Here is a 22,932-nt window from a genome sequence, read left to right on the forward strand (position 1 = left end):
ACTCTCTGTGCCTGAAGAAGGGTGTTTGTACTTGAAAGCTTGCAAAGAGCCATTTTTTCCAACTATTTATTTGATCTAATTAAAGATACCACATTTACACAAAGAAGCTTGTCTGCCCAAAAGAAAATACCAGACTTAGAGACAAAATTGAAGGTCATATCTAGCACAAACCTTATCAAATATATAATTAAAATGTTTTATGTTAATATATATTGAGCACTACTGGAGATAAAATGTCTGCTTACATTATTATTCCATAAGTACTAATCCAATTAGTTTTTAAAATACTTTAAAGTACAAAATTGTCATAACAATCGTTTTGCCTCCAGAGAGCATTGCTGAGCTTAAACATCCATTTTATGAGGTGGTTTCAAATTTGAAATACTTATTCAAATGGGTGAGGTAAAGTGATTTAGATTTATATTGAAATATTCAGTATTAAGATAAACTGATTGGTAGATTCATTTCTCTAAGGCACTGGTGCTCAATCTTTGTTCCACAGGGCCATGTCATCTGGCCTGTGGGGCTTCCTGCAGGTCTGAAAATCTGGTGACGGAAGAGAGGTGGTATTAATATTGCCAGTGTTTTCCAACTGCCAAATTTCCAAGCCCTCTGGGTCAGATGGCATAGCCCAGCGCACACATGGCTGGGCCATGGGCCTGATCTGGTACACAGGGCCAGGGTGGGGGCTGCATCTGGCATATAGGGCTGGAGCCACATACTGGGCTGAACTCACGTGCCAAATTGGGCCTGCGGACCAGATTTAGCCTGCTGACGGACCCCACACCACTCATCCAAGCCATAGGGCCTAAACACGATTGCTCTAAGGTATCATTGAAAAAAAAAACTGCAGTGATAAATCTCATTATAATGACTTCCTCAGTTGAAAGACTTGTGTTTTGTTTTATATTAAGGTGATGATGACTGACATACTGATCTTGTAAGAAGCCTATTTATAAAGTTTCTCTGTAATGTTTTAGCAACGTTTTCTCTTACTGATTACAGAATAGTAAACTGTCCCTTTTAATGAGATTTTTAAAAAGAAATGTTGCATCTTGAAGTATTTTTAGTGTAAACTCTTCAGGAATTCTTTGAGCAGCTTTGCTTTTCACCAAATTCCTTTCCACCAAATTATTGCCTGATAAATAGTTTAGATGTTTTTTGGCTTGTTTCTTTTTCATTTGGAGGTGTTTTTTGTCTTTTGATTGTTCATCCAGAGGTTACATGGTAATGGGAGATTCGTTCAATACATCTTTATTCAAACAAACCTTTCAGAGAGTGTTTACCAAAGATATGCAAGGGCACTTCAAGATGGGATTTGGTGGCACATTAGAAATAAAGGTAAGAATCTAAAGAGATTTAATGTGAATGTTGTCAGTATCTGGTGGTGTTTTTCTCTTTGAATATCACTGCAGATCACTGCATTCATGCATAAAGCTCATGTAGACATTTGCAGTTCATGATGCCAGTTTTGCTCATTTCCTCACCAGTTTTGAGCATACTCTGGTCTTAGGTAGGGACCTACCAAATTCACAGGCCACGGCGGCCAATTCACAGATGCTAGGCTAGGAAGGGTCCTCAACAGGTCATTGAGCCCAACTCCCTGCCTGGGCAGAAAAGAGCACCAGCCAGATGCCTGTCCAGCCTTCTGTCCAGACTCCCAAGGTAAGGGAGAGTACCACCTCCCTTGGAAATGGTTCAGGAAAACTGCCTTCATGGACACAGATGCATGGTATTTCTCCTGCCAGGATAAGAACAGGCACTAGGATTGATCTGGGCCAAAACGAAAAAGGGTGATATACTACTACAAGTGTCACATCAAACCCTGCTGGGCTCTGCCCAGCTGCCTCCCTGCGCTGCCAGGCCCTGACTAGTGAGGGTGATGTGGGAGGAAGGGGAGAAGAGCCTCTCCTCTCTTTTCCTTTCGCCTCCTCTCTGGCTTCAAAGAAGAGCAGCCCCATGAGCTCTGGGGTGGATCAGCCCTGAATTACATGGCTGTAACATGGCTGGGGCCCCCGATTTTTCTTGGCTGCATCATGGCCGGGGCTGCCATTTTGAAGGTGGAGCAAAGCCCCCCCCCACCCATACACCTCTGGCTGAGATGTGCCGCAAGTCCCACCCCTCCCAGGCATTGATTGAAAGCCCTAGCTCGGGTGGGCAAAATTAGGATTTGGCCTACTAGGTGATTTGCACAGGCTTGCACTGGGGCAGCCTGCACTAGTCTCTTGCTGGTGCCTGCTGGGCTGGGCCCTAGCCAGCATGCAGATTCGGCTGGGGCTGTTCCTGGTGCACCTGCAGTCAGGTGCTGCTCTGTGCCCCCCGCCTCCAGCAACAGTTCTTGCTCGTGATCTTGCCCCTGCTGTGCTGTGCTGCACCACGTTGCTCCATGCTGGGCGAGCAGTTTCAGCCAGGTGGCTCCTACTCCCACATGCGAGGCTTTGGTTTCAGCTCCTAGATATCAGATCTGGAGCCGGAGCCCTGGCACTCTTCATGGGGCTGAGGTCTGCTCACTTGCACCAGGGCAGCCCATGCTATGCTCCTGCTGGCGCCTACACCCTGGCTGGGTGCTGCTCTGTGTCCCCCGCATCCAGTTCCAGGATCTGGAGCCGGACCCACATGTGCCTGCTGAGAGTGGTGCAGCATGCAGCAAGAGCAAAAGTAAGAGCAAAAGGAGCCACCATTGGAACAGCCTGCTGGAAGCTGCTCCTGCCCCTGCTGCATGATGCTGTGCCATGCCATGCCATTCTGTGTGGGCATGCGAGCAGCTTCAGCCAGATGGCGGCTCCTGCCACAGCTCCTGGCTGCTTTTCGGGGAGCTGGAACTGGATCCCCATGTGCTGGGGCAGGAGCAGCTTCCAGCGGGCTGTTCCCTGGACAGCTGCAGCTAGGCGCATGCTGGTCTGCACTCCCTACCTCTAGCAGCAGCTCCTCCTCTTGGTTCTGCTCCACTGTGCTGCACCTCCTTTTGCTTTTGCTGCACCATCCTGCTCCACTCCCAGCAGGCACATGGGGGTCCAGCTCCAGATCCTGGAACTGGAGATAGGTGGGGCACACCCCTACTCTTCTAGGAGACAGCTTTTTGCTGGGTCTTTGCCGGCTTTTTGAAAACAGCTGGTTCCCCGTGCTTTTCCATGGGGAACTCGATATTTTATGGGAGACTGCCAGTTACACAATTTCCTTGAAATCATGTATTTGGTAGGTCTATAATCCTAGATGAGTCTTCTAAGGGTGAAAAAAAAAAGCTAAAGGTCCCAGTTTAAGTACCTGTGAAGTATGCTAGAGAAAATGTACCATCACTTTTATCTGTGTATGTAGTTTCTGGCTTATCCATGTTAATTGTCAGAAGGGCAACATGATTTTGAAGTGCCTCAATTCCAATGTCAGTTCTGAGTTGAAACCTGGGACAAAAGAGAAGCTGCCCCCTCCCTTTTACACCCAGTTTGTCCCTGGAATGAATGACTAGGAGCCCCCATTGTCCTTGAACGACCGTGAGCACAGTTTTTATCTGGCATACTTCGTATGTTCTTAAAGTAGGACAACGAGCTTTTATATCCCAGGACAAAAAGCTTTCTTTAGAAATAAATGTGACATCTGTTATTACCCTGAGAAGTCCAAGATGTCTTTTTTCTAGCAGATGGCTACTGCAAGTGTCTTTTCTGTGCAGCCAGTTTCTTTCTTCCTTAGCCACACCCTCAACTGGAGGCCCTCTGCTATGAAAGCATTCTTCCCACCCTTTCTTTTTGCATCTCTGTAAGTCTGTCTTGGCTTTCCCTCCTCAACCTCTTGAGTCTATGCTATGGCTGCATGTTCCAGTAAAGATGTTCTGGAGCAGTGCTCTGCCCTGCCCTCTTCTGTTTGAATGCTCCAAACCTGAAAGTACACTGCAAGGCAACTCTGACACCATCCCCAGTGGCCACTCTTCAATATGCTGGGGATTGGAGAACAACTGCAGTGGGGAGTCCTTAGAGCAGCCTTACCACAATAATTCTAGGTTTTGGTATATGTAAATGGGGGAGGGATGGACAGGACACCCTTCCACTGTGGTGTTAGATTTTCCTTCAGGCTCTGTGCTTTTTAATGCCTGATCTCTCTTATTCCCCTGTTCAGGGATTTTCTACTTTTCCAAAACCTCTCCCTGCAGGCAGATTCAGCTGCACTGGCTTCACTAGGCATCAGCTATCCTATTTTTCTAAACTGCTTCCACTCCAATGGAAGCTATCAAGGTTTTAATGACCCTCCTTTGTTCCTGGTCTGGGAGACATGTGACACATTGCTGGCAGAGTATAACAGATTCCACATACACTGACACATCCAATGATGCAGCAATTTCTTAGCCACTATGAGAATTCATAAATAATGTGAAGATACAGTCCCCAGTTTGTTACATATACATACTGTAGCTTTCTACAGATTCTTCAAGGATGATCAGGCCTTTTGTTTTTTGCACAAGTATAATTATGAATTTGGCTTGAAACTGGAAAGCAAATAGAGAGATCTTAATGGTATTGAAAAATAAGGATGTCTTTGTACAGTATAATTATATCATGATCATTTGGGGCATTAGATGTTGCTTTTACCAAAGCATGTTTAGGGCTAACTGCAGACATTTGGGGAGGTTAAATTGGGTTCAAAATGGCCGCCCAATTTAAACTTAGCTTGTCCCAGTGCCAACCTTACACTTACAGACCTGGTCTTAGTCACCAGCAATCAGTCTAAACTTGTAATTGTAGAGAAGTTTCAGGCATACAAATTGGTCTAAAAAGTACAGAATCCAGGTTGGGATAAACCTGGCTCTATGCAGTATCAAAATTACTTGATTTAGGTCAAACTGGTGCATGGAACCTCTGTATACTTTCCTCTAAGCAGCTGAGGGCTGGGGAAATCCAGCCACTGGCCCCAGCCCTAGGACTGCTCTTTTCACCCACTCCCCAGCACAGGGCTATTTTTTGCCCCTCCTTAGCCCCTTGCTCCCTCTGCCCCCTGCCCCATACCAGCTAGCCCTCAACTCCCATCCCACAAGCTGCTCTGGGTCCAGACACTTTTATGAGCATTTGTCACTGCCAGAACTGAGCAAATAAGTCCTGGTGCAGGGAGGGGTGGAAGGGAAGGGGATGCAGGTTTGCCTGCAGGGGTTGGGGGACTAAAAGTTACCCCTGATTCCCCCCCATGAGCCCCACTGATTCTTCCAGATAATCCCATATCCCAATAAAACCCTGTGGGTCATGCCTGCCCCCCCCTACAGGTTGCGCCTGCCCCGCAACTCCACCCATGGGTTGTGCCTGCCCCCTCACTCCTCATGGGTTGCACCTGGCTCTGATTGCCTCCAGCCTGCTGGACTCCCAACTCCCCTGTGAGCCCCCCATCGTGGTGTATGTGGTGTTGGGCAGCCATTTTGAAAAAAAGTAACCTCCCCCTAACATCCCTGAGTCTGTACGGTTACGGGGTCTTGTACTAGGTATTAATTTCAAGACTAGGGCATGGTTATTACTTAACCAATAATAAATTTAATAAGCCCTTAGTAGTTACAAGTTTAGTGCTATAGTTAGTCAAAAGCATTACAACATACTCATCCTCCTTAATCACTTACCAGTGACCTTTACCTGGTTGCCTGCATTCTCCACCAATTTGTTATTGGTTAAGGAGTAACTGTCATAGTCTGGAATTAACACCTGGTACAAGGGCTGAATTGAAGTTATGAGATGTAATAGTACTTAGCCTAGGAGACAGAGAATGTGAATTTGATGTAATATTTATGCAATCAATATGGCCTATCCAGTGGCCCCTCAATTTGCACATCAGATTGAGAATATTTTAATGTCTGTCTTAATGATAAATGCATTTTGTGTGCTGAACACTTCACATGATGTGCTTTCTGGGGCACTTAAAGGTCTAAAAATATTGTGCTTTCTTTATATTAATTTATAATTATGTGTAATCATATTTGTATTCATAAACATATTGTAGTTTCAGATATACCATCTGTTGCTGCAAATGTGCTTAAAGTGACTACACATGCTGTTTCTGTAACACCAATATATTTATTTTTTCTAAAGGTATCAAAGAAAAACTTAACGCCTACCAGAAGAGTTTTAAAAAATCATTCTTATATTTTTATTATTTTATCATTGTTTAAAGTGCATGTAACTGTACCTTAATCTGTTACATATGTTGCTTTTGAATCTGCAGACTTCAAGAGAAGTAAAAATTTCAGGAGCTATTGGACCCTGTGTTTCCCTCAATTCTAAAGGACCTTGTGTGTCAGAAAATGTAAGTCAACTTTGTTTTAAATTAATATAATTTAGGATAGCAAAATAATTTCTGAGTCTAGACAGAAATATAGAATCACAGGATTGGGAGGGGGACTCTAGGATTGTGTATTTAAAACCAAACTCTTGCACAAATGTAGGGTGCTGTATTTGTAAGCCATCCCAGATAGATGCCTGTCTAGGGAATGCACCATGATGGCTCCTTCTGTTGCTTCTTCCGCTGCTGACAGATGTGAACTTCCCCCTGCCCCATTCCCTCCCCCAAAACCCCCAACAACTGTGCTTTACTGGAAGAAGCAGTGTGTTAGTTTGTCCCGGCTCTGCAGTATCTGTATAGATCAGATGCTTCGGTAGGACTTTTTTTTGCGCTTTTATCTAATACCTGATGCAATCAGCTGTTAGATAAAAGCACTAAAAAAGTCCTGTTGAAGTGCCTGATCTATATAGACTTTGGGTGAGCCAGGTGCAACTAATGCAGTGCCTCTTCTGGGCAGGCACTGTGCTAGGCACAGGGATGTGCCAAGTTTAAAAGTAAAGTGCTGGTTTTTTTACATCTGTAAGCAGCCTTTGATAGAAGCTGTGATGAAGAGCCATTACAGAGCAGCATAATGGCCTGTAGTGGATAGAGGCAAGAAGTGTAGCACTATTAAAATATTTTAGGTATCTTAATCCTACATCGATAGCTTTTTTAATGTAGCTTTATTAATGTATAACAAAGAAATACTTATGTTTTTCAAAGCATTATGTAAAATCTGTTTACAGGAGATTGGAACTGGGGGTACATGCCAGTGGAAGATCTGTGGACTTAATCCCACTACAACTCTTGCACTCTACTTTGAGGTAGTCAATCAGGTAAGGAAAGTTTCTCTTTGTAACAAACTCAAATATAGTTATGTAATTAGCTTTTCAGATTAATTTACTTACAATCAATTGTTTTTATGGTTTCCTTAATCTTTTCCACTTGTATACAAGTCTGTTGCCATTCTCAAATGAGAGAGTCTAAATTAGTTGGTGTCTACTCAGTAAGATGAGTTGACTTTCTTTATAAAAAGTGTGCCAGCAATAATTCATTTTCTCAGTGACGGATATCAAAAGGTGGAGAAATGAATGCAAGTTTGTCAGATGTGGAATGTTGAGTGTATTGTTTAATTGTAAAACCAATTTTAAAACAATTCTAAAAAATCCTAGAAAATGTTTAACTGCATTGCCACTGAATGCACAGAAAATCTATTGATGGGAGAGAAATTGGTATGTTATAGTTGGAAGGAAAGTAAGATAGTTTATATTATCATTGTTAAATAAAAATACATTTGTATGCATTTTTTTCATATTAGTCAAATAATAATCATTGGTATTTATAAACTTTTTGGCAAGTCTCCAGAATATTATGAACTTAAAATGCATTGTTAGATTAAATTCAACAGTTCTAGTTCTGGCCTTCTAGTACCCTGAGTACTAATTTATTTCTTCATATGCACACAAAAGTCGGTGTGGTACTTGCTGGAACAGAACATTTGCTAGCTAAGGGTGGAGGCAGAAGTGCAGCTCTTAGCTGTAACTCGGAACGATTTTTGCAAAGTGTCCTGAGTTACACCATTATCCCAGACCAAACAGACATTCACTGTTGGTTCCAGCCACGAGGGGAATCTAGCTGTGGGCTGGGAGCCTGCAGCCAGGTTCCCATAGTGAGGGGCAGGCTCTCTGCCAGTGGTCACTGATTTCAGAATCGGAAGGGGAAGTGTTTCTGGGGCTCCCCAGCTGCTGCTGAAGGGTGGGGTGGGTGAATTGGAGCCGCCTGCCACCTCAGGAGGACTCCAGGGAGGCTGAAAAATCCTCAGACTGAACTCTTTCTGCTGCCTTTCCCACCTCCCATTCTGAAAACAGCAGCAGGCTGGGAGCTTGGAAGACATAAGTTACAAAAGATGCTAAGTTTTGAAATGTCTTTATCTGATACCTCATGTAGTGAGGGTTCAGATTTTCACCTGATCAACCATTTTTTGAAGCTGTGTGCAGCTGTTCACTTGTGTTTGGTCACTTTTATAGACTGATTTGTGTGGCCAGTTCAAGCAAAAATTGTCACTTTGGTCTGTACCCTAAAGTTTCAGTCTCTCTTGTTAGGTCTAGTTCAGGGGTGGGCAATTATTTTGGGTGGAAGCCACTTAATGAGTTTTGGGGAACTGTCGAGGGCCGCCTCTTGACAGTTGCCTTGCTACCGTGTTGCCATCTTGTGACCAGAAGTCCCACCTCCTAACCCCTGACCTTTGCCACTGGAAGTTCTTCCCCTTACCTCCTGGAAATACTCCTTTTGGGAGGGGGGATTGCCATCTTAGAACCAGAAAAAACCCAAATCATACACTAAAAGTCAAACACCTACCATAACGTATTTCAATTTTATTACAGAAAATATTTTTGTCATGATTTGTGTTTGTGTACTGTATATAGAGGTGATTGCATAATAACTCAAGAATAAATTCTTAGTTTTGTATATTGGGGGTATGTATGGTGGGCTGCGTATGGTGGGGGAGTGTGTGATAGGATGTGGGGTGTTTGTGATGGGGTGTGGCTGTGGGGGGGCATAGGGTATGTTGAGGGTCTTGTGTATATATGGGGTCTTGGGGCAGGCTGTGGGTGTGAGGGAGGTGAGGGGGTGACCCCTACATTTCCCCCATGGTGCAGCAGCCAGCAGGGTGCTCAGGGCGCAGGCGCCTGGCGAGGTGCTGTTCTAGCCAGTGCTGCACATCGCACCGAGGGCCGCAGCCTCTATTGCTGACACTCCCCGCCACTCACATGCCCCTATACTTGCACAGCAGGGAGGGAAGCCTCGCACTCTGGAGCCAAGTGTCTTACCTGCCAAGGCTGCGCAGCACCGGAGAGAAGCATCAGGCTGGAGCTTATTGCTTTCCCCGTTGTGACTGTGTTGCAGGCGAGGGAAGCGCCAGGCGCCTTCCTCTGTGGGATGGGGAAGGTAGCCAGGTCCAGCCTGAGGCTTCTCTTCTGTGCTGCGCAGCCCTGGCAGGGAAGGCACCTGGCTTCAGCACATAGGGCTTCCCCCACTGTGCCTGATGAGTGTGGGGGCTGCATGTGAGTGGCGGGGAGTGCCAGCAATACAGTTGTCTGGGTGGAGGCTGCGTGCTGCAATGTGCAATGCTGGCCGGAGCCACACCCTGCTGAGCACCCCACCTGCTGCTGCTGCTGCCACCGCCTGCCAGGGCTGTGCGCCATGGGGGAATTGTGGGAAGGATCCCCTCCACACCCTTCCTCACATCCACACGCTGCCCACCCCAGCTCCACGCTGCCACTGCCCCCTGTCCCGCTGGGTGCGGGCTCGGCGCTGCCACCAGCCACAGCCCCAAGCTCCGTGCTCCCTCCCAGCTTCAGCCCTGCCTCTGCTGCTTCCCTACCTGCTGCCTGGAGCAAGCAGGAGACTGGGGAAGCAGAGCAGGTCCCCAGGGGCTGCAGCAGCTTCTGTCCACAAGGATGGGAGCCAGGCAATAGGGTTGTGTGTACACGTGGGTGAGTGTACACATGGGTGTCTTGCTCCCATCTTTGTGGGCAGGGCTGGGTGGAGCAAAATGTGTTGGGGGGGCCCCGCAGGCCAATAAAAGTGCACAGCCCATGGGCTGTGTTTTGCCCGCCCCCAGTCTAGGTAAAAAATTCTGTTCCAAATGAACAGAGACTGACATAAGGTTATTTCAATCTGTTAATAAAGTTTTTTTTGTGCTTTTCAAGTAGGAGAAAATGAATTTCTTATTTCTCTGAGGGAACAAAAAGACTGTCCCCCTGGTGCTGAATGTAGTGCTCACCAGCTTTAGCTGAGTGTGGCATGTGGAGTACAGGGCTGCATCTGGGGCACATGCTACATGTGGCACTTGTGTCAGAGTAGCCCTGAGTGCTGGATCTGGCATGGGCAGCCCATCTCTGGACCTCATCTGGCCTGTCCCTAGATCCAGTGTGCAGGGCTTCTCTGTTGTGGGCACTGCATGCAGCATGTAATGATGAGTGCTGTTATACACTTCCTTTATAAAAGCAAATATTGTTTATTATCTTCATGAAAGAATCTAGCAGTGTTTTGCAGACTATTCTTTACAACAACTAACAGCTGTTTCCTCTCAACTGATCTCAGCCAGTTCTCTTAGAGGGACAGTCCCACACAGCATGCCCCAGACCAGCCCCACACCATTTGCAGCCTGCACCGTGTGGGCTCCATGCATCACATGCAACAAATAGGGCTGGGGCCAGCACATAGTGAATGTAGCAGTCATCATTTTAGGTGACTTGATACAGCCCCACATGAGACCCCTGTACTATATAAATACCAAAGAAACTGCCACATAAATTCTAGCCCCTTAAATTCTGCCTGTATTTGCCACTGGATTCATTATTCCACACTTCCTGTCCTAAAAAGTTATGTAATGATGTAACTTTAAAATATGGAACAGATTCCTCATTCAACACCATCTGTTGTGTTTGAATGGTGGGTGAAGCTATTAATGTATAGTTTAATTGTTGTATAAATATAATGTCACACCTCTCAGATTTTAATGTTTGTACAGAATCTGCTTTCATTAAATTGCATTGGATGTAACTTGATCTCCATCCTAATTAAATACATGGTGTAATACATTTAGTCCAGGAAGTTGGACAATAGGAGCCTTCGCATGATTTCCCCTGGGCTGGGGCTGGAATTTGAGCTGGAGCTGCTGCAGCTGCCTTAAATCGTACTTAAATCCAAGATCCTCCCCATGTTAAATGTGGGGAAAAAACATGTCTTGGATTCCAGTAAATTCAGCAGTTAGGGGTTCCTTTATTTTCTTTTGGAATCTTAAAAAATAGACCTCCCTCAATTCCTTGGTAGATAAGGATCCCTTTTTATAAAGAATACAATACAGTTAAGAAGTATTTTATCAGACATTGATCATTTTCCTGTTGTGTTTACACTGACAATACTTACAAGCAATTCTGTAGATGACTTCTTAATGCTTCGTAGGCACGTCATAACCAGTTTCAGATTAATTTGTTGTTAACAGATTTTACCTGTAAATATTATAGTCCTCTCAGGCAATTGAAGAGGAGTCCCAAAATGTAGTCTTTATTATTGTCCCCCTAAAGCATTAAAATATTATGAGTCAGGTACCAAAAAAATCAGGAGGTTGACTGAAAATCATGAATTCAAAAAATAATAATTTAGGATGTTTTTTTCTTCTTCCCAGCACAATGCTCCGATTCCTCAGGGTGGACGTGGTGCAATCCAATTTGTGACTCAGTATCAGCATTCAAGTGGGCAGAGACGTATCAGAGTGACCACTGTTGCCAGAAAGTAAATTTTACTTATGATTAATGTATTCAGAAAAAAATGCAGTACCTGCTTGTATTTTGTTTAATAATCTTCAGTTATTTAACCAGTTCAGTGTTTTAGGATGTACAGTGTATGTGGCAAGGAAAGGATGGTCCCTCTGAATCCTATGTGTGTTTTCTCTCTGTTGTGTTGTGAATTGTTCCATATCCAAGAAGCTACAGGCTGAAATGCCCCAAAATGACTGAAGTTCTACCAGAAGCATGAATTGCTTAGTGAAAGTCTATGGCCTGTGTTGTTCAGGTGGTAAAATAATCCCAAAGGTCCCTTATTTTAGGGGCAAGGATTTTTGTGATATCTCTGTGATATCTCTTATTGGACCAACTGTATAGTTTGGAGAACTGGTGGGCAAGCTTTCAGGCATCAGGCGCCCTTCTTCAGGTCTGAGAGAGAAGCAGAGGCAGGCTGAGCTAAATATCAAAGAAAAGACTCTCTGAAAATACAGTCTGTTTGAAGGGATGGAGAAAGGCTATGAATGAGGAGGGAAATATCACCTTATCACCTTAAAATTTGGCTCAGCTTTGATCTGTGTGGTAGAGTACAACTATTCTCCCACCAAAATGTTTGCTTGCAACTTCTTACTTTCAATTAGCTTCACCATTAGCTTACTTAGAAAGTGGGTGCCAAATCTTATAGAGGCAGTTGATTATGCTGAGGAGCGTTGGTTTTCTTTAGTGTTGTACAGGTTAATGAATTATGGTTAATTTGTAGGAAGATGTCATTTATCAAAGGGGTTGTGGCAGTCGTCATTACTGTGGGTGTCAGGTACATTTTCTCTTATTGTGCTGTATATTAGTGAAATCTTTTCAGTGTTCAGTAAACCAAAAACACTGCTAGCATACAGAACTCTTCCCCACCCCCCTTACACAGGTCAAATTAAGACTTACAAAGACACAAAGATCCACAAGCAACAGATAATATCACTTGATGAAAACTGTCACACAGTGTAATGTGGTTCATGTTCAAAGGATGAGCTATCCAATGGGGAAGAAGAATCTGGGGAACTTTCTCTGCCAGCACTCGCCAGCAAGTGGAGGTGACGAGCTGCTACCAGGCGCTGTCATCTCTCTCTTCAGCTGTGCTGGGAATGTGTTTATCAGCTGGTCTTCACTTGACTGAAGAAGCTTCAACCCAACCCTTGTGCAGAACTGGGAAGACCTGTGTGAAGGGGCAAGGATGGGGAGATGAAGGGGGCCAAGAACAGCAGGGCTTGAACTCTCCAGGGACCTTGTTTAGGTGCTTTTGTATATGTCCTTGTCATGCCCCCAGCTTTCTGAACAAATTCTTCCCCCATCTTTCCCTGTGTCAAACAAGTAAAGCATGTTACTTCAGTGTGTGTTTACACTCTGGCTTTCACGGAGAAGTTCTAATGGCAGTCTTAAAGAAGCAGATGTAAAGCTGGTTGAAGGAAGGGAGGAAAGGCAGTGAATCTTGACATTTTGCTACTCTAGCCTGGGTCAGCAAGGTTGAGAGTCACAGAGAGTCTCCCCTATCAGGAAGTGGATGGGGAGAGAGAGAGACATCTACCCTGAGATGTCTGAGTACCTGGGCAAACACTATCACCTTTTGTGTGACATGACATGGTCAGATGAAAGCTTGATAGAAACCAGGTACAAATTGTTCTGTGTTTTTCAAGCAAGGACTTTGCAGCTCATTGGTCATTTTTATGGCTCGTTGGCCATTTTATTGTGCAGTAATTACTGTGCATGTGTAGCATGTCTAAATTTGTTGTACAATTAACCAGTTAATTGCACACTAGACGTAACTTGCATCAGGGGCTATATGTGACATACAGTACTTGCATTTTTATATAATCAGTGAAAATTCCTAAGAGGGAAGGTTCAACAAAGAGGCTGTCAGCCCACCCCAGATGAGGTCTGAAATTCCATGACTTTTCTATGATACTGCTCTCTGTTTCAGTTTCAATAGACTCTGCTGAGCTTGGATGACTTCTCTATACACAACTGCTTTTCTTTTGCAGCTGGGCAGATGCACAGACACAGATCCAAAACATAGCTGCTTCTTTTGACCAAGAGGCAGCTGCTATTCTTATGGCTAGATTGGCAGTTTATAGGGCAGAGACAGAAGAAGGACCTGATGTGCTTAGGTGGCTGGACAGGCAACTCATACGACTGGTAAGATAACTGTGTCCATATTTATTAAATCAATTGGGTGTCTTCAAGTTTACTTTATTAAATGACTTGTATTCAATGGTTATCTTAAACTATTATGTAAAGAGAGACAAAATACTTATCTATGCAGAATGTAGAATTAATCAAGATTTCCAATTTAAATAATTAAAATAAAATTAGCAGACAGTCACTACTGTGAGGCTTCCAACTGTTAAGGGGTTAGAATAAGATTAAAGATCTGGTTTAGGTGAAGTCGGAATTTAAGTCTTTTCTTCTGCATGCTCTGTGTGTGCAGTTTTAAATATTTATTTTTTTAAAAAATCTTTGACTGTCTTGAGTACTTTGAAATTTCCCTTGTTACTTCCTTATAAGATTAATTATCTATTAGTCTCTTCCATAAGTATGGAAGTGATTGTTCTAAGCAACTTTCTTTATCTGAATTGATACTTTTTCTGTAATTGTCTAATTGTGTAACATTTAAAAAAGCACATACTACAATGTGATATGGAAGGAAATTACTACTTGCCAACAACATTTTTTCATGCTTCATTCTAATGTATATTTTTACTGTAAAGGTTCAACACTTCGAATTTGATATGTATTAGAAAACACTGAAAAAAATTCTAATGATATAACCAAAGTTGTTGTGTTAACTTATACTTCTATTTTCCTTTTATTTAAGTGTCAGAAATTTGGAGAATACCACAAGGATGATCCAAGTTCCTTTAGGTTTTCAGAAACTTTTTCACTTTATCCACAGGTGAGTAGAAGGAAGGTATTAGAAGTGGAGACCTTCTACATAAGGAAGTAAACAAGTGAATGATTATGGATAAAGAATAGATGTAAAAGGCAGTTTGGTATAAGGCAAACAGAGCTTTTGACTGGGAATCAGAGTTGGAAGACCAGGTCTATTTCCAGCTTTTCACAAACTTGCATGTGATTTTTGCTGTTTAAGCTTCTTGTCTCGTTTCCTTTTTGGATCTTCTTACCGTATATATCTGCAGTGCTTAGCATAATGGGGTCCTAGTATAATAGGGGTCTTTATCTTACTTGAAAGTTGAAGTACTCATCATCATTGGCTCTCTCTCGCAGTCAAGGATGATTGTCTTTCATGACTGTCTTATCTGTGGATCTGAAGATGGCTCACAAGGTCTATCCAGGATCAACAGACTGTTGCAGCTCTGCGACATGTTTCCATGCAGGGTGGGTGGATCTGGGTTCTTGAGTCTTTCCACAACATGCTGTTTCTCCTGCTTCTGCTTTTTCAGCTCCTTTTGTCATTGTAAAGTTTCAAAGTACTGAGATCCTTGCAGCAGACTCTTTCTTCATTTAGGGCAGTCCTGAGCGATAGTCTCCCATGAGTTGATGTCAATGTTGCATTTTTTCAAGTTGGCCTTGAGGTTGTCTTTGAAACACTTTCTTTGGCCTCCTCTTCAGCGTATGCCTTGTTTTATTCTCCCATCTCAGTCTTGCTTCGTGAATCTGGAGTCAGACATCTGGATGATGTGGCTGGCCCAGCAAGTTGATGGCAGATGCTCATTTCTTCAATGCCCTTGGTGTTTGCTTGCAGGAGGATACTAACGTTGATGCATCTGTCTTCCCACTGGATTTTAAAGATCTTCCATAGGTAGTGTTGATGGTACTTCTCCAGTGGCTTCAATGTCTCCTGTGTGTTGTTCACATCTCAATTCTGTACAGTCAGGTGGGGATCATGACTACTTGATAAACCATGAGTTTGGTTTTGAATATGATGCTGAGATCTTCAAACACCTGTTTCCTCAGGCATCCAAAGGCTGCACTTACACTTTTGAAGGCTGTTGGATTTCTTCATCAGTGTCAGTCTTCGGTAAGAGATGACTTCTGAGGTACAGGAAATATTCAGTGTTCTCCAGAGTCTTACTGGGAATCTGAATTACTGGAGCTTGGAACTGCTTATTAAGAGCTTGTTGATAGAAGACCTTAGTCTTCTGAATATTAAGCATCAGTCCCATATTCTTGTATGTCTTGGTAAAGACATCGGTAAAGCCTGAAGGTATGCTTCCAAGTGAGCACAAACTACAGCATCAAGATACTGGAGACCAATGATTGAGGTCGGGGTGGGCTTGGTTTTGGCTTGGAGTCAGCTGAGATTAAACAGCTTACTATTCAGTTGGTAGTTTAACTTAATTCTGGCTGGAAGCTTGTTGGTGGTCAAATGTAGCATTGCAATATGGAATATTGAGAAGAGTGTTGGAGCTATGATGCAGCCTTGCTCAACTCCTATCTTAATCTCAAAGGAATCTGTGATAAATCGGTTGCTGAGAACTACCACTTGCATACCATTATGGAGCAGGCAAAGAATGGTGATAAATTTCAGTGGGCATCTGTACTTCAGAAGGATCCTCCACAGCCCTTCTCAGTTGACAGTTGAAGGCTTTTGTGAGGTCAAAGAAGGCCAGGTACAGAGGTTTATGTTGTTCTCAACATTTTTCCAATATCTGGCAAGCAGTGGCGATCATGTCAGTTTTGACTCTTGATGCCCTAAGCCCAGACTGAGATTCTGACTGAGATTCTGGGAGGAGCTCTTCAGCAAGTGGAAGGAGGCGGTTCAGGAAGGTTCTTGCAATTCTCTTTCTTGTGGACAGCAAGGTGATCCCTTTGTATTTTCCACACATCAGACTTGTCTCCTCTCTTGAAGATTGTCATAATCATGGTGTCTCTGAGGTTGTTTGGGATTTCCTCATCATTCCAGATCCATAAGATGAGGGTGTGAAACTATGTTGCAATTTTTTCTCCCTCCTGCTTGAAGATTTCAGCAGGGATTCCATCGACCTTATTGTTCTTCATCTCCTTGATGGCTTTCCTCACCTTGTCAAGGTTTGGAGGGATTCCAAGATCTTCTCTGACTGGGTGTTGTGGGATGGAGTTGAGAACACTTTCATCAACAACAGAGTCACGATTGAAAAGCTCTTCAAAATGCTCCTTCCAATGGGTGCTGCTCGTTCCTCATTCCTTGATCAGGTGTCCTCTATCCTGAGGTCTCAAGAGGGTTGGTCTCTGAGTGCTCAGATCATAAATGGCTTTGGTGGTGCTGAAAAAAACATGCATATCATGGATGCCAGTGATATGTTGAATCTCCTTTGCTGATGTTGTTCTGCCAAGCACAAAAGGCCTTGTGCTTGCCGTCAGCATACTCTTGGATTTCCTGGTCATTCTCATTAAGCCAGTCTTGCTGTTTCTTGGTAGAAAATTCAAGTTTCCCTTTGCAGGTGCTGCTGCTGCTGAACTTAAAGGTACCCCAAGTGCTGCTGGCATTCTCTTGTTGATTGGAATTTGCCAGTTTTCCATTGAGAAAACTGGTGGAAGAAATCTTGCTTGATTGGGTCCTTGAGTCCTTCAGTATTGATCTTCCATCAGCATTACTTCTGCTGCAGCCATCATGTAGGAGCCAGTTTGAATGACATAAGCAAGTAGATGAATCTGTGATCTATTCAGCAGTTGTCAGCTACTAACATAACTCGGATGATGTGGACATCTTTGTGCTCCTGGGCATGAACAATAAAGTAGTCAATCAAGTGCCAATGCTTAGCTTATGGATGTTGCCATGATGTCTCAGGCCTGTTTTTTTGGCAGAACAGGATGTTGGTGGGGTTGGGTCCATGTTCCGTGCATTTGGTCAAGAGGAGGATATTGTTGGAGATGACCTTTCCCACTCCTTCCTTACTGAAGGAAGGAGTGAACCTGGTCAGCTTCCACAAGAGAAGGCTGAGGGAGGATCTAGTGGCCTGTTACAAACTAGTCAGAGGGAACCAGCAGGCACTGGGGGAGTGCCTGTTCCCCCGAGCACTACCAGGAGTGACCAGATATAATGGTCACAAGCTGGCAGAGGGTAAATTCAGACTAGATATCAGGAGGTGCTACTTCACCATCAGGGCAGCTAGGATCTGGAACCAACTTCCAAGAGAAGTGGTTCTGGCTCCTACCCTGGGGGTCTTTAAGAGGAGGCTAGACGAACACCTTGCTGAGGTTGTTTGACCCCAGTACTTTTTCCTGCCAAGGCAGGGGGTCGGACTTGATCTGCTCAGGACCCTTCTGACCCTACAAACTATGAAACTATGATGGTTCTGTTCCGAAGTTTTGAGTCCCTTCTGACTTTGGCATTGAAATCACTGAGAAGAATGAGTCTGTTTCCTTCTGGAACACCAGAAAGGACTTGTTTAAGGTTGGTATAGAATTCCTCCTTGCTTTTGTTGGTGGCATCAAGAGTTGGGTCATACACACTGATGACAGTGGCATATTGACCTAAGACATAGTCATGTGGTGCTTATTAATTCCAATAGAGAATACACTGAGTTGGTTTGAGTTTATTCTTGATGGCAAAACCAACTCCATAAAGCTAGTGTTTTCCTTCGTGTTTGCCCTTCCAGAATAGTATATAACTGCCTCCTTGTTCTCTGAGTTGCCCACCTTCCATTCTCTGGGTCTCACTCTATGTAGTGATGTCAGTGTTGCATTACCTAGTTTTTGAGCCATGATTGTAGTGTGGTGCTCTGGGCATTCACTATTAGGATTGTCCATGAGAATCCTGATGTTCCAGGTCTCAAATTGAATGTGTCCTCATTGATTTCAACTGCAAGTAAAGGTGATCCCACTGGATGCAGTAATCCAATCAGGAAAAAGTAGTCAGACTATGTTTAGGGCATCTTTTCTAGCCCCCTCCTCCCCACGTGGCATGAGCAGAGAAAATCTTGAAGAGGGCTGCTCAGCTGCAGTTACAGTTGCCGAATCGCACTCCTGATTACCTCATTCAAGTGCTAGATGACCTTGTAACTGCTGCCTTCATGCCCGGTCATGACTGTGAGCTTCCAGACTTCTCAGTCCTGCTCCTGTTGTCACTAGCTGCTCATGAAAGGTCTTGAAGAATGTATTGGAAAAGCTGTTGCATGGAATATGCCTGTACATGATTTCTTTTATTGTGGAGAAGCTGTTGCATATCAGTTTCTACATGGTTCTTGACAAAACAGGACCTTGGTCCAGTGGCAAGGAGGTTAAAATGATTTGAGATCTCAGTTGAGATCTTCATTTGCCTTTGCAACCATTGATATTCTAGCATCTTTTTCTACCTGCTCCACCACTGAGGACTTGTAGACCCATAGTTTTGGGTTGGGAAGGGTTATTAAAATGTCAGCCTGTACTCTCCATGTCACCATGTTCGTTGATGGTGTCAAGGTACTAATGTAATACAAATAATAATAAATCGGTTTTGGGGAAAGTTTGTACAATAAATTAAAATAGGATAATTTATAGTCAAAATGAACTTAATCCTATAAAATTTGGACCTAAAATAATTTTTATTTACCACTTAAAGTATTAAACTAATAAGACAAAAGACTTCATTGATGTTTTGTTAGGTAAATGTCATTGAAATTAAGACTGCTTGCAGATGTTTAAAAAACAAAAAACAGTGCTTTACTTTAAACTCCATGCACTCCTGCGCTGAGTCCAGCACATGCCCAGAAGAGGCAGTACATTAGTTGGATCTGGCTCTTCTGATGCCTGTATAGATCGGGTGCTTTAGTGGGGCTTTATGGTGCTTTTATCTAAGAGCTGATTGATACTGCTTTAGATAAATGCCCCAAAGCCCTGCTCATGTGCCCAATCTATACAGATGCTGTGGAGGCAGGCTTAAGTAACATGCTGCTTCTTCCAGTAATGCGTGGTTTGTTTTGTTTTTGTTTTTTTTTAATGTCTGCAAGCAGCCTAAAGGAATCGTGCATTTATTGGTAATCTATTTCAGATCACCTGAAAAACCCTGTGGCGTCTGGACTTTTTATAGACCTCAGTGGAACTTCAGTTTAAATTGCTTGTCTAAACATAAAAATTCTAGTGGAAAGATTGGTTTAGCAGGAAGGGGATTTGAATTTTCAAATTTGCACTACAAGGTCCAAATTTACTGATCTTAAAAACTATATTCCTTTTGATTGTAAAGCTACTGTTAACTCATGCTTGTGTATTTAAAATTGTATGCAAACTCCTAGAAACTGTAGAGTCAATTTACAAACGTGATAGTGTAGTAAATATTTTAAGAGTATTAGAGCATGCTGTTTTATGTGTAAATGTTGGCGGTTAAACTTTACGCTTGCTAGAAGCTGCTGTGTGCGCTTATCTATTTTGAGAGTGACCTTTATGTTTAAAAAGAAGCATTCAAAGGAGGTACACAGAGGAGTTAGAAATATTAAAGATTTGAAAGATTCAGTTTGGAGCGGTATGCTTCTGAGGTGGCATAAGCTAGTACCGGTTATTCTGAAACACATTTTTTCCTTCTGTTTTGTGCTAATCAGTTCTTGGACTTCTTTTGTTTTGCAGTTTATGTTTCACTTAAGAAGGTCTCCTTTCCTGCAAGTTTTTAACAACAGTCCTGATGAGAGTTCATACTATCGTCATCATTTTATGCGTCAAGATCTAACACAGTCACTTATCATGATTCAACCAATCCTCTATGCTTATTCTTTCAATGGACCTCCAGAGGTATGATTATATATAAAGTAATGATGGGGCAAAAGAACACTGTGTAATGGGATTATATTGGCGGGTATATTATTTGTGTTCACATAAATATTAGAACAAACACATATTTATTACCCATGTGTGCAAGCATTTGCATTTGTGCATGTGCATTATCTAAAATGAACTATGAACAAGACAGGGGCATGAATGCACCCACCTGAATTCTGATTGTATCTCAGTAGTCTTAAGAGCAAAACTTGCTTGGTTACACAACAACATTTCAAACTAAGACGCATGGAATAAAGGTCTGGCTCTTTTGTAGTCAGTGAGACTCTTGCTCTTGTCTTCGTTTGCACTAAGACTTAACTCCTTTTGTAAATCAATTTTTTCAAGCTTCACTTTTTAATAAATCTTGAAAAAATTTGCACATTTATTAGAAATAACATGGTTTATGTTTAAATATAAAACCAAAACACTTTCCTTTCCTTCTTGTTAGTTTTATCTGATTGACTGCTACAGAAAAGATCACTTTTATCACTTTATTATCACAACATACAGAAACTTTAGTTTAGTTATGGATCAAGGTCCTATTATACAAGGTGTTATACAGATGCAAAACAAAAATTGATATCTGTAAACACCCCAGCATTTACAGCCTCAGTATGAAACAAGGTAGGCATGGATACAGAGATGAGAGAATACAAACAAACAAACAAGGTGGTATTGTCAGCATGATAGGCAGAGTTCATGGGTGACCATGATCCTGTAGCTGAGACTGGTGTTTCTAGTGATAGCAGGAGAAGGGAGGGAGAGGAAGGGGTATAAGTGTGCGGTTAGGAATGATGGCAGAAGAGAGTGGGGTATGTGGGAAGGGGTGGCATGAATGAAGGCGGCTAGCACTGGGGAAATAATAGCAGAGGTGAGATGGGACAGGAATGTGCAGAAGTGGGATTGGGATTTGTGCTGGAGGGAGAGGGTGAATTGAGGAAAAGCAAAGGATCAGATAGGAATTTTAGGTTGTGGACATAAGAAGGAAGGGGAAATCAGAGTAAGGGCAAGAAGGATGGATACTCTGATGCAGAACAGGTGTGTGATGAGAGCGATGGGCAAACAGTGATGGGCAAGATTACTTTCCCTTCTCCTACCCTCAGACCTCCTCCACCATCATTTCAAAATTGCACAGTGAAAGCGATTGCAGCAAGTATCCTGTTTCTGAGCTAGAGTTTTACAGGCTTTTAATATATCTGAGCATACTCTTTTGCCATATTCAGGTGAGGCACTTATTCTTTGTTTCAGCCTGTTCTTCTTGATAGCAGCAGCATTTTGGCAGATCGTATTCTTCTTATGGACACCTTTTTCCAAATCCTTATCTATCATGGAGAGGTAAGATCCAGTCATTTTAAGTAAACTTCTTGCTTTTTGTAGGAATGTTCTGTTACTAGTTCAGGTCTGTACTTTCTAAACACTTTCTTGAATGCATGACTTCATATGTATACATTATTAAACTTGATTGGACTACTTGCAGGTATACGATTAAATGCATATATGTACAGGATCATGGTCTACCATAGCATTATACAGTGGCATGTGGCATTACTTGCTATTTCCACTGAAAATCCTTGGAGCTTGGGGTTCATTTGTTTTAATATGTGCTGAGTTAATGTTTGATCTAGATGGTGTTAGCACTTTTAAAAATATAGATAAACTTCTGCATAGAGCAACATATTTTTTTTTGCAGTTTGGGATACATTTTTACACTTAATATGTATTTCTGCTGTGCCATGGGGTGAGTATGAGATATGCTTGGAGACAAGATTGGTCTCTGACCTCCAGAGTTTCTAATTTAGCAAAGCAAAGGTTGACTGACAGAGGTAGGGAATGGATTTAAGCAGCACAAGGACTATGTATGGTACCAAAAGATTTGTATTATTTGCTTTCATTACATACACATCTTGTTAGATCTTGTGCTTAGAGATATTTCTTCAATAAGTTATATATAGGCACAAACCAGTCTGGCAGGAGGAAGGGAGTTGTGATATAAAGTTTCAGTAATGAAAATCCTGCTGATGAGTGATGACTTTATTCTGCATTTTTTTTCTTTAGACCATAGCTCAGTGGCGAAAGTCAGGCTACCAGGACATGCCAGAATATGAAAACTTTCGTCATCTGTTGCAAGCTCCAGTAGATGATGCCCAGGAAATTCTCCATTCCAGATTCCCAATGCCCCGGTACATTGATACAGAGCATGGAGGCAGTCAGGTACAGTAAGCTGTATTATTAATCAGAAGAAATGATGTGTCAGCAGTGTGCAAATAATCCTGTAAGCTTTTGTTTCATTATAAAAACATATTTTACTTGGTGAGATGTTGAAATTATGACTGAACAGCTGGGAGTATGACAGAACTAAATCCAAAAGTAGCCAATGCTTACTGCTCATTTCACCTTTGCCATCACCATGTTTGGAGCCCCATAGTCCAGATCTGGGCCAGGGGTCGATGTGAGTTTGACACTTTTGGGTTCATATATTAATCATACAAAGAGCACTAATTTAAACTGACTTAAGCTTCCCTATTACCTATACAAGACCATTCTTCTCTCAGTTGTTTTGACCGTATGAATTTACGTTATGTAGAGCACATGGGCACATGTTGGCACTTCATTAAGGTTAATTTCATTGTTACTCAGAGAGCTTTAC

General features: G+C 42.7%; 1 protein-coding gene across 1 annotated transcript in view; it reads left to right on the forward strand.

Moving 5' to 3' along the window:
* The window catches only part of SEC23A (Sec23 homolog A, coat complex II component), a 50,856-nt gene that overhangs the window by 18,275 nt on the left and 9,649 nt on the right, over positions 1-22,932 (forward strand). The window contains exons 10-18 of the mRNA XM_019518859.1: positions 1,218-1,341; positions 6,187-6,267; positions 7,029-7,118; positions 11,477-11,583; positions 13,601-13,754; positions 14,434-14,511; positions 20,097-20,258; positions 21,534-21,620; positions 22,341-22,496. Of these exons, the coding sequence (XP_019374404.1) occupies positions 1,218-1,341; positions 6,187-6,267; positions 7,029-7,118; positions 11,477-11,583; positions 13,601-13,754; positions 14,434-14,511; positions 20,097-20,258; positions 21,534-21,620; positions 22,341-22,496 (1,039 nt within the window). The remainder of the gene's footprint in view (positions 1-1,217; positions 1,342-6,186; positions 6,268-7,028; positions 7,119-11,476; positions 11,584-13,600; positions 13,755-14,433; positions 14,512-20,096; positions 20,259-21,533; positions 21,621-22,340; positions 22,497-22,932) is intronic.

The sequence above is a fragment of the Gavialis gangeticus genome, unplaced genomic scaffold (assembly GCF_001723915.1).
Source record: "Gavialis gangeticus isolate Ggan-Ray unplaced genomic scaffold, GavGan_comp1, whole genome shotgun sequence".
Lineage (NCBI taxonomy): Eukaryota > Metazoa > Chordata > Crocodylia > Gavialidae > Gavialis > Gavialis gangeticus.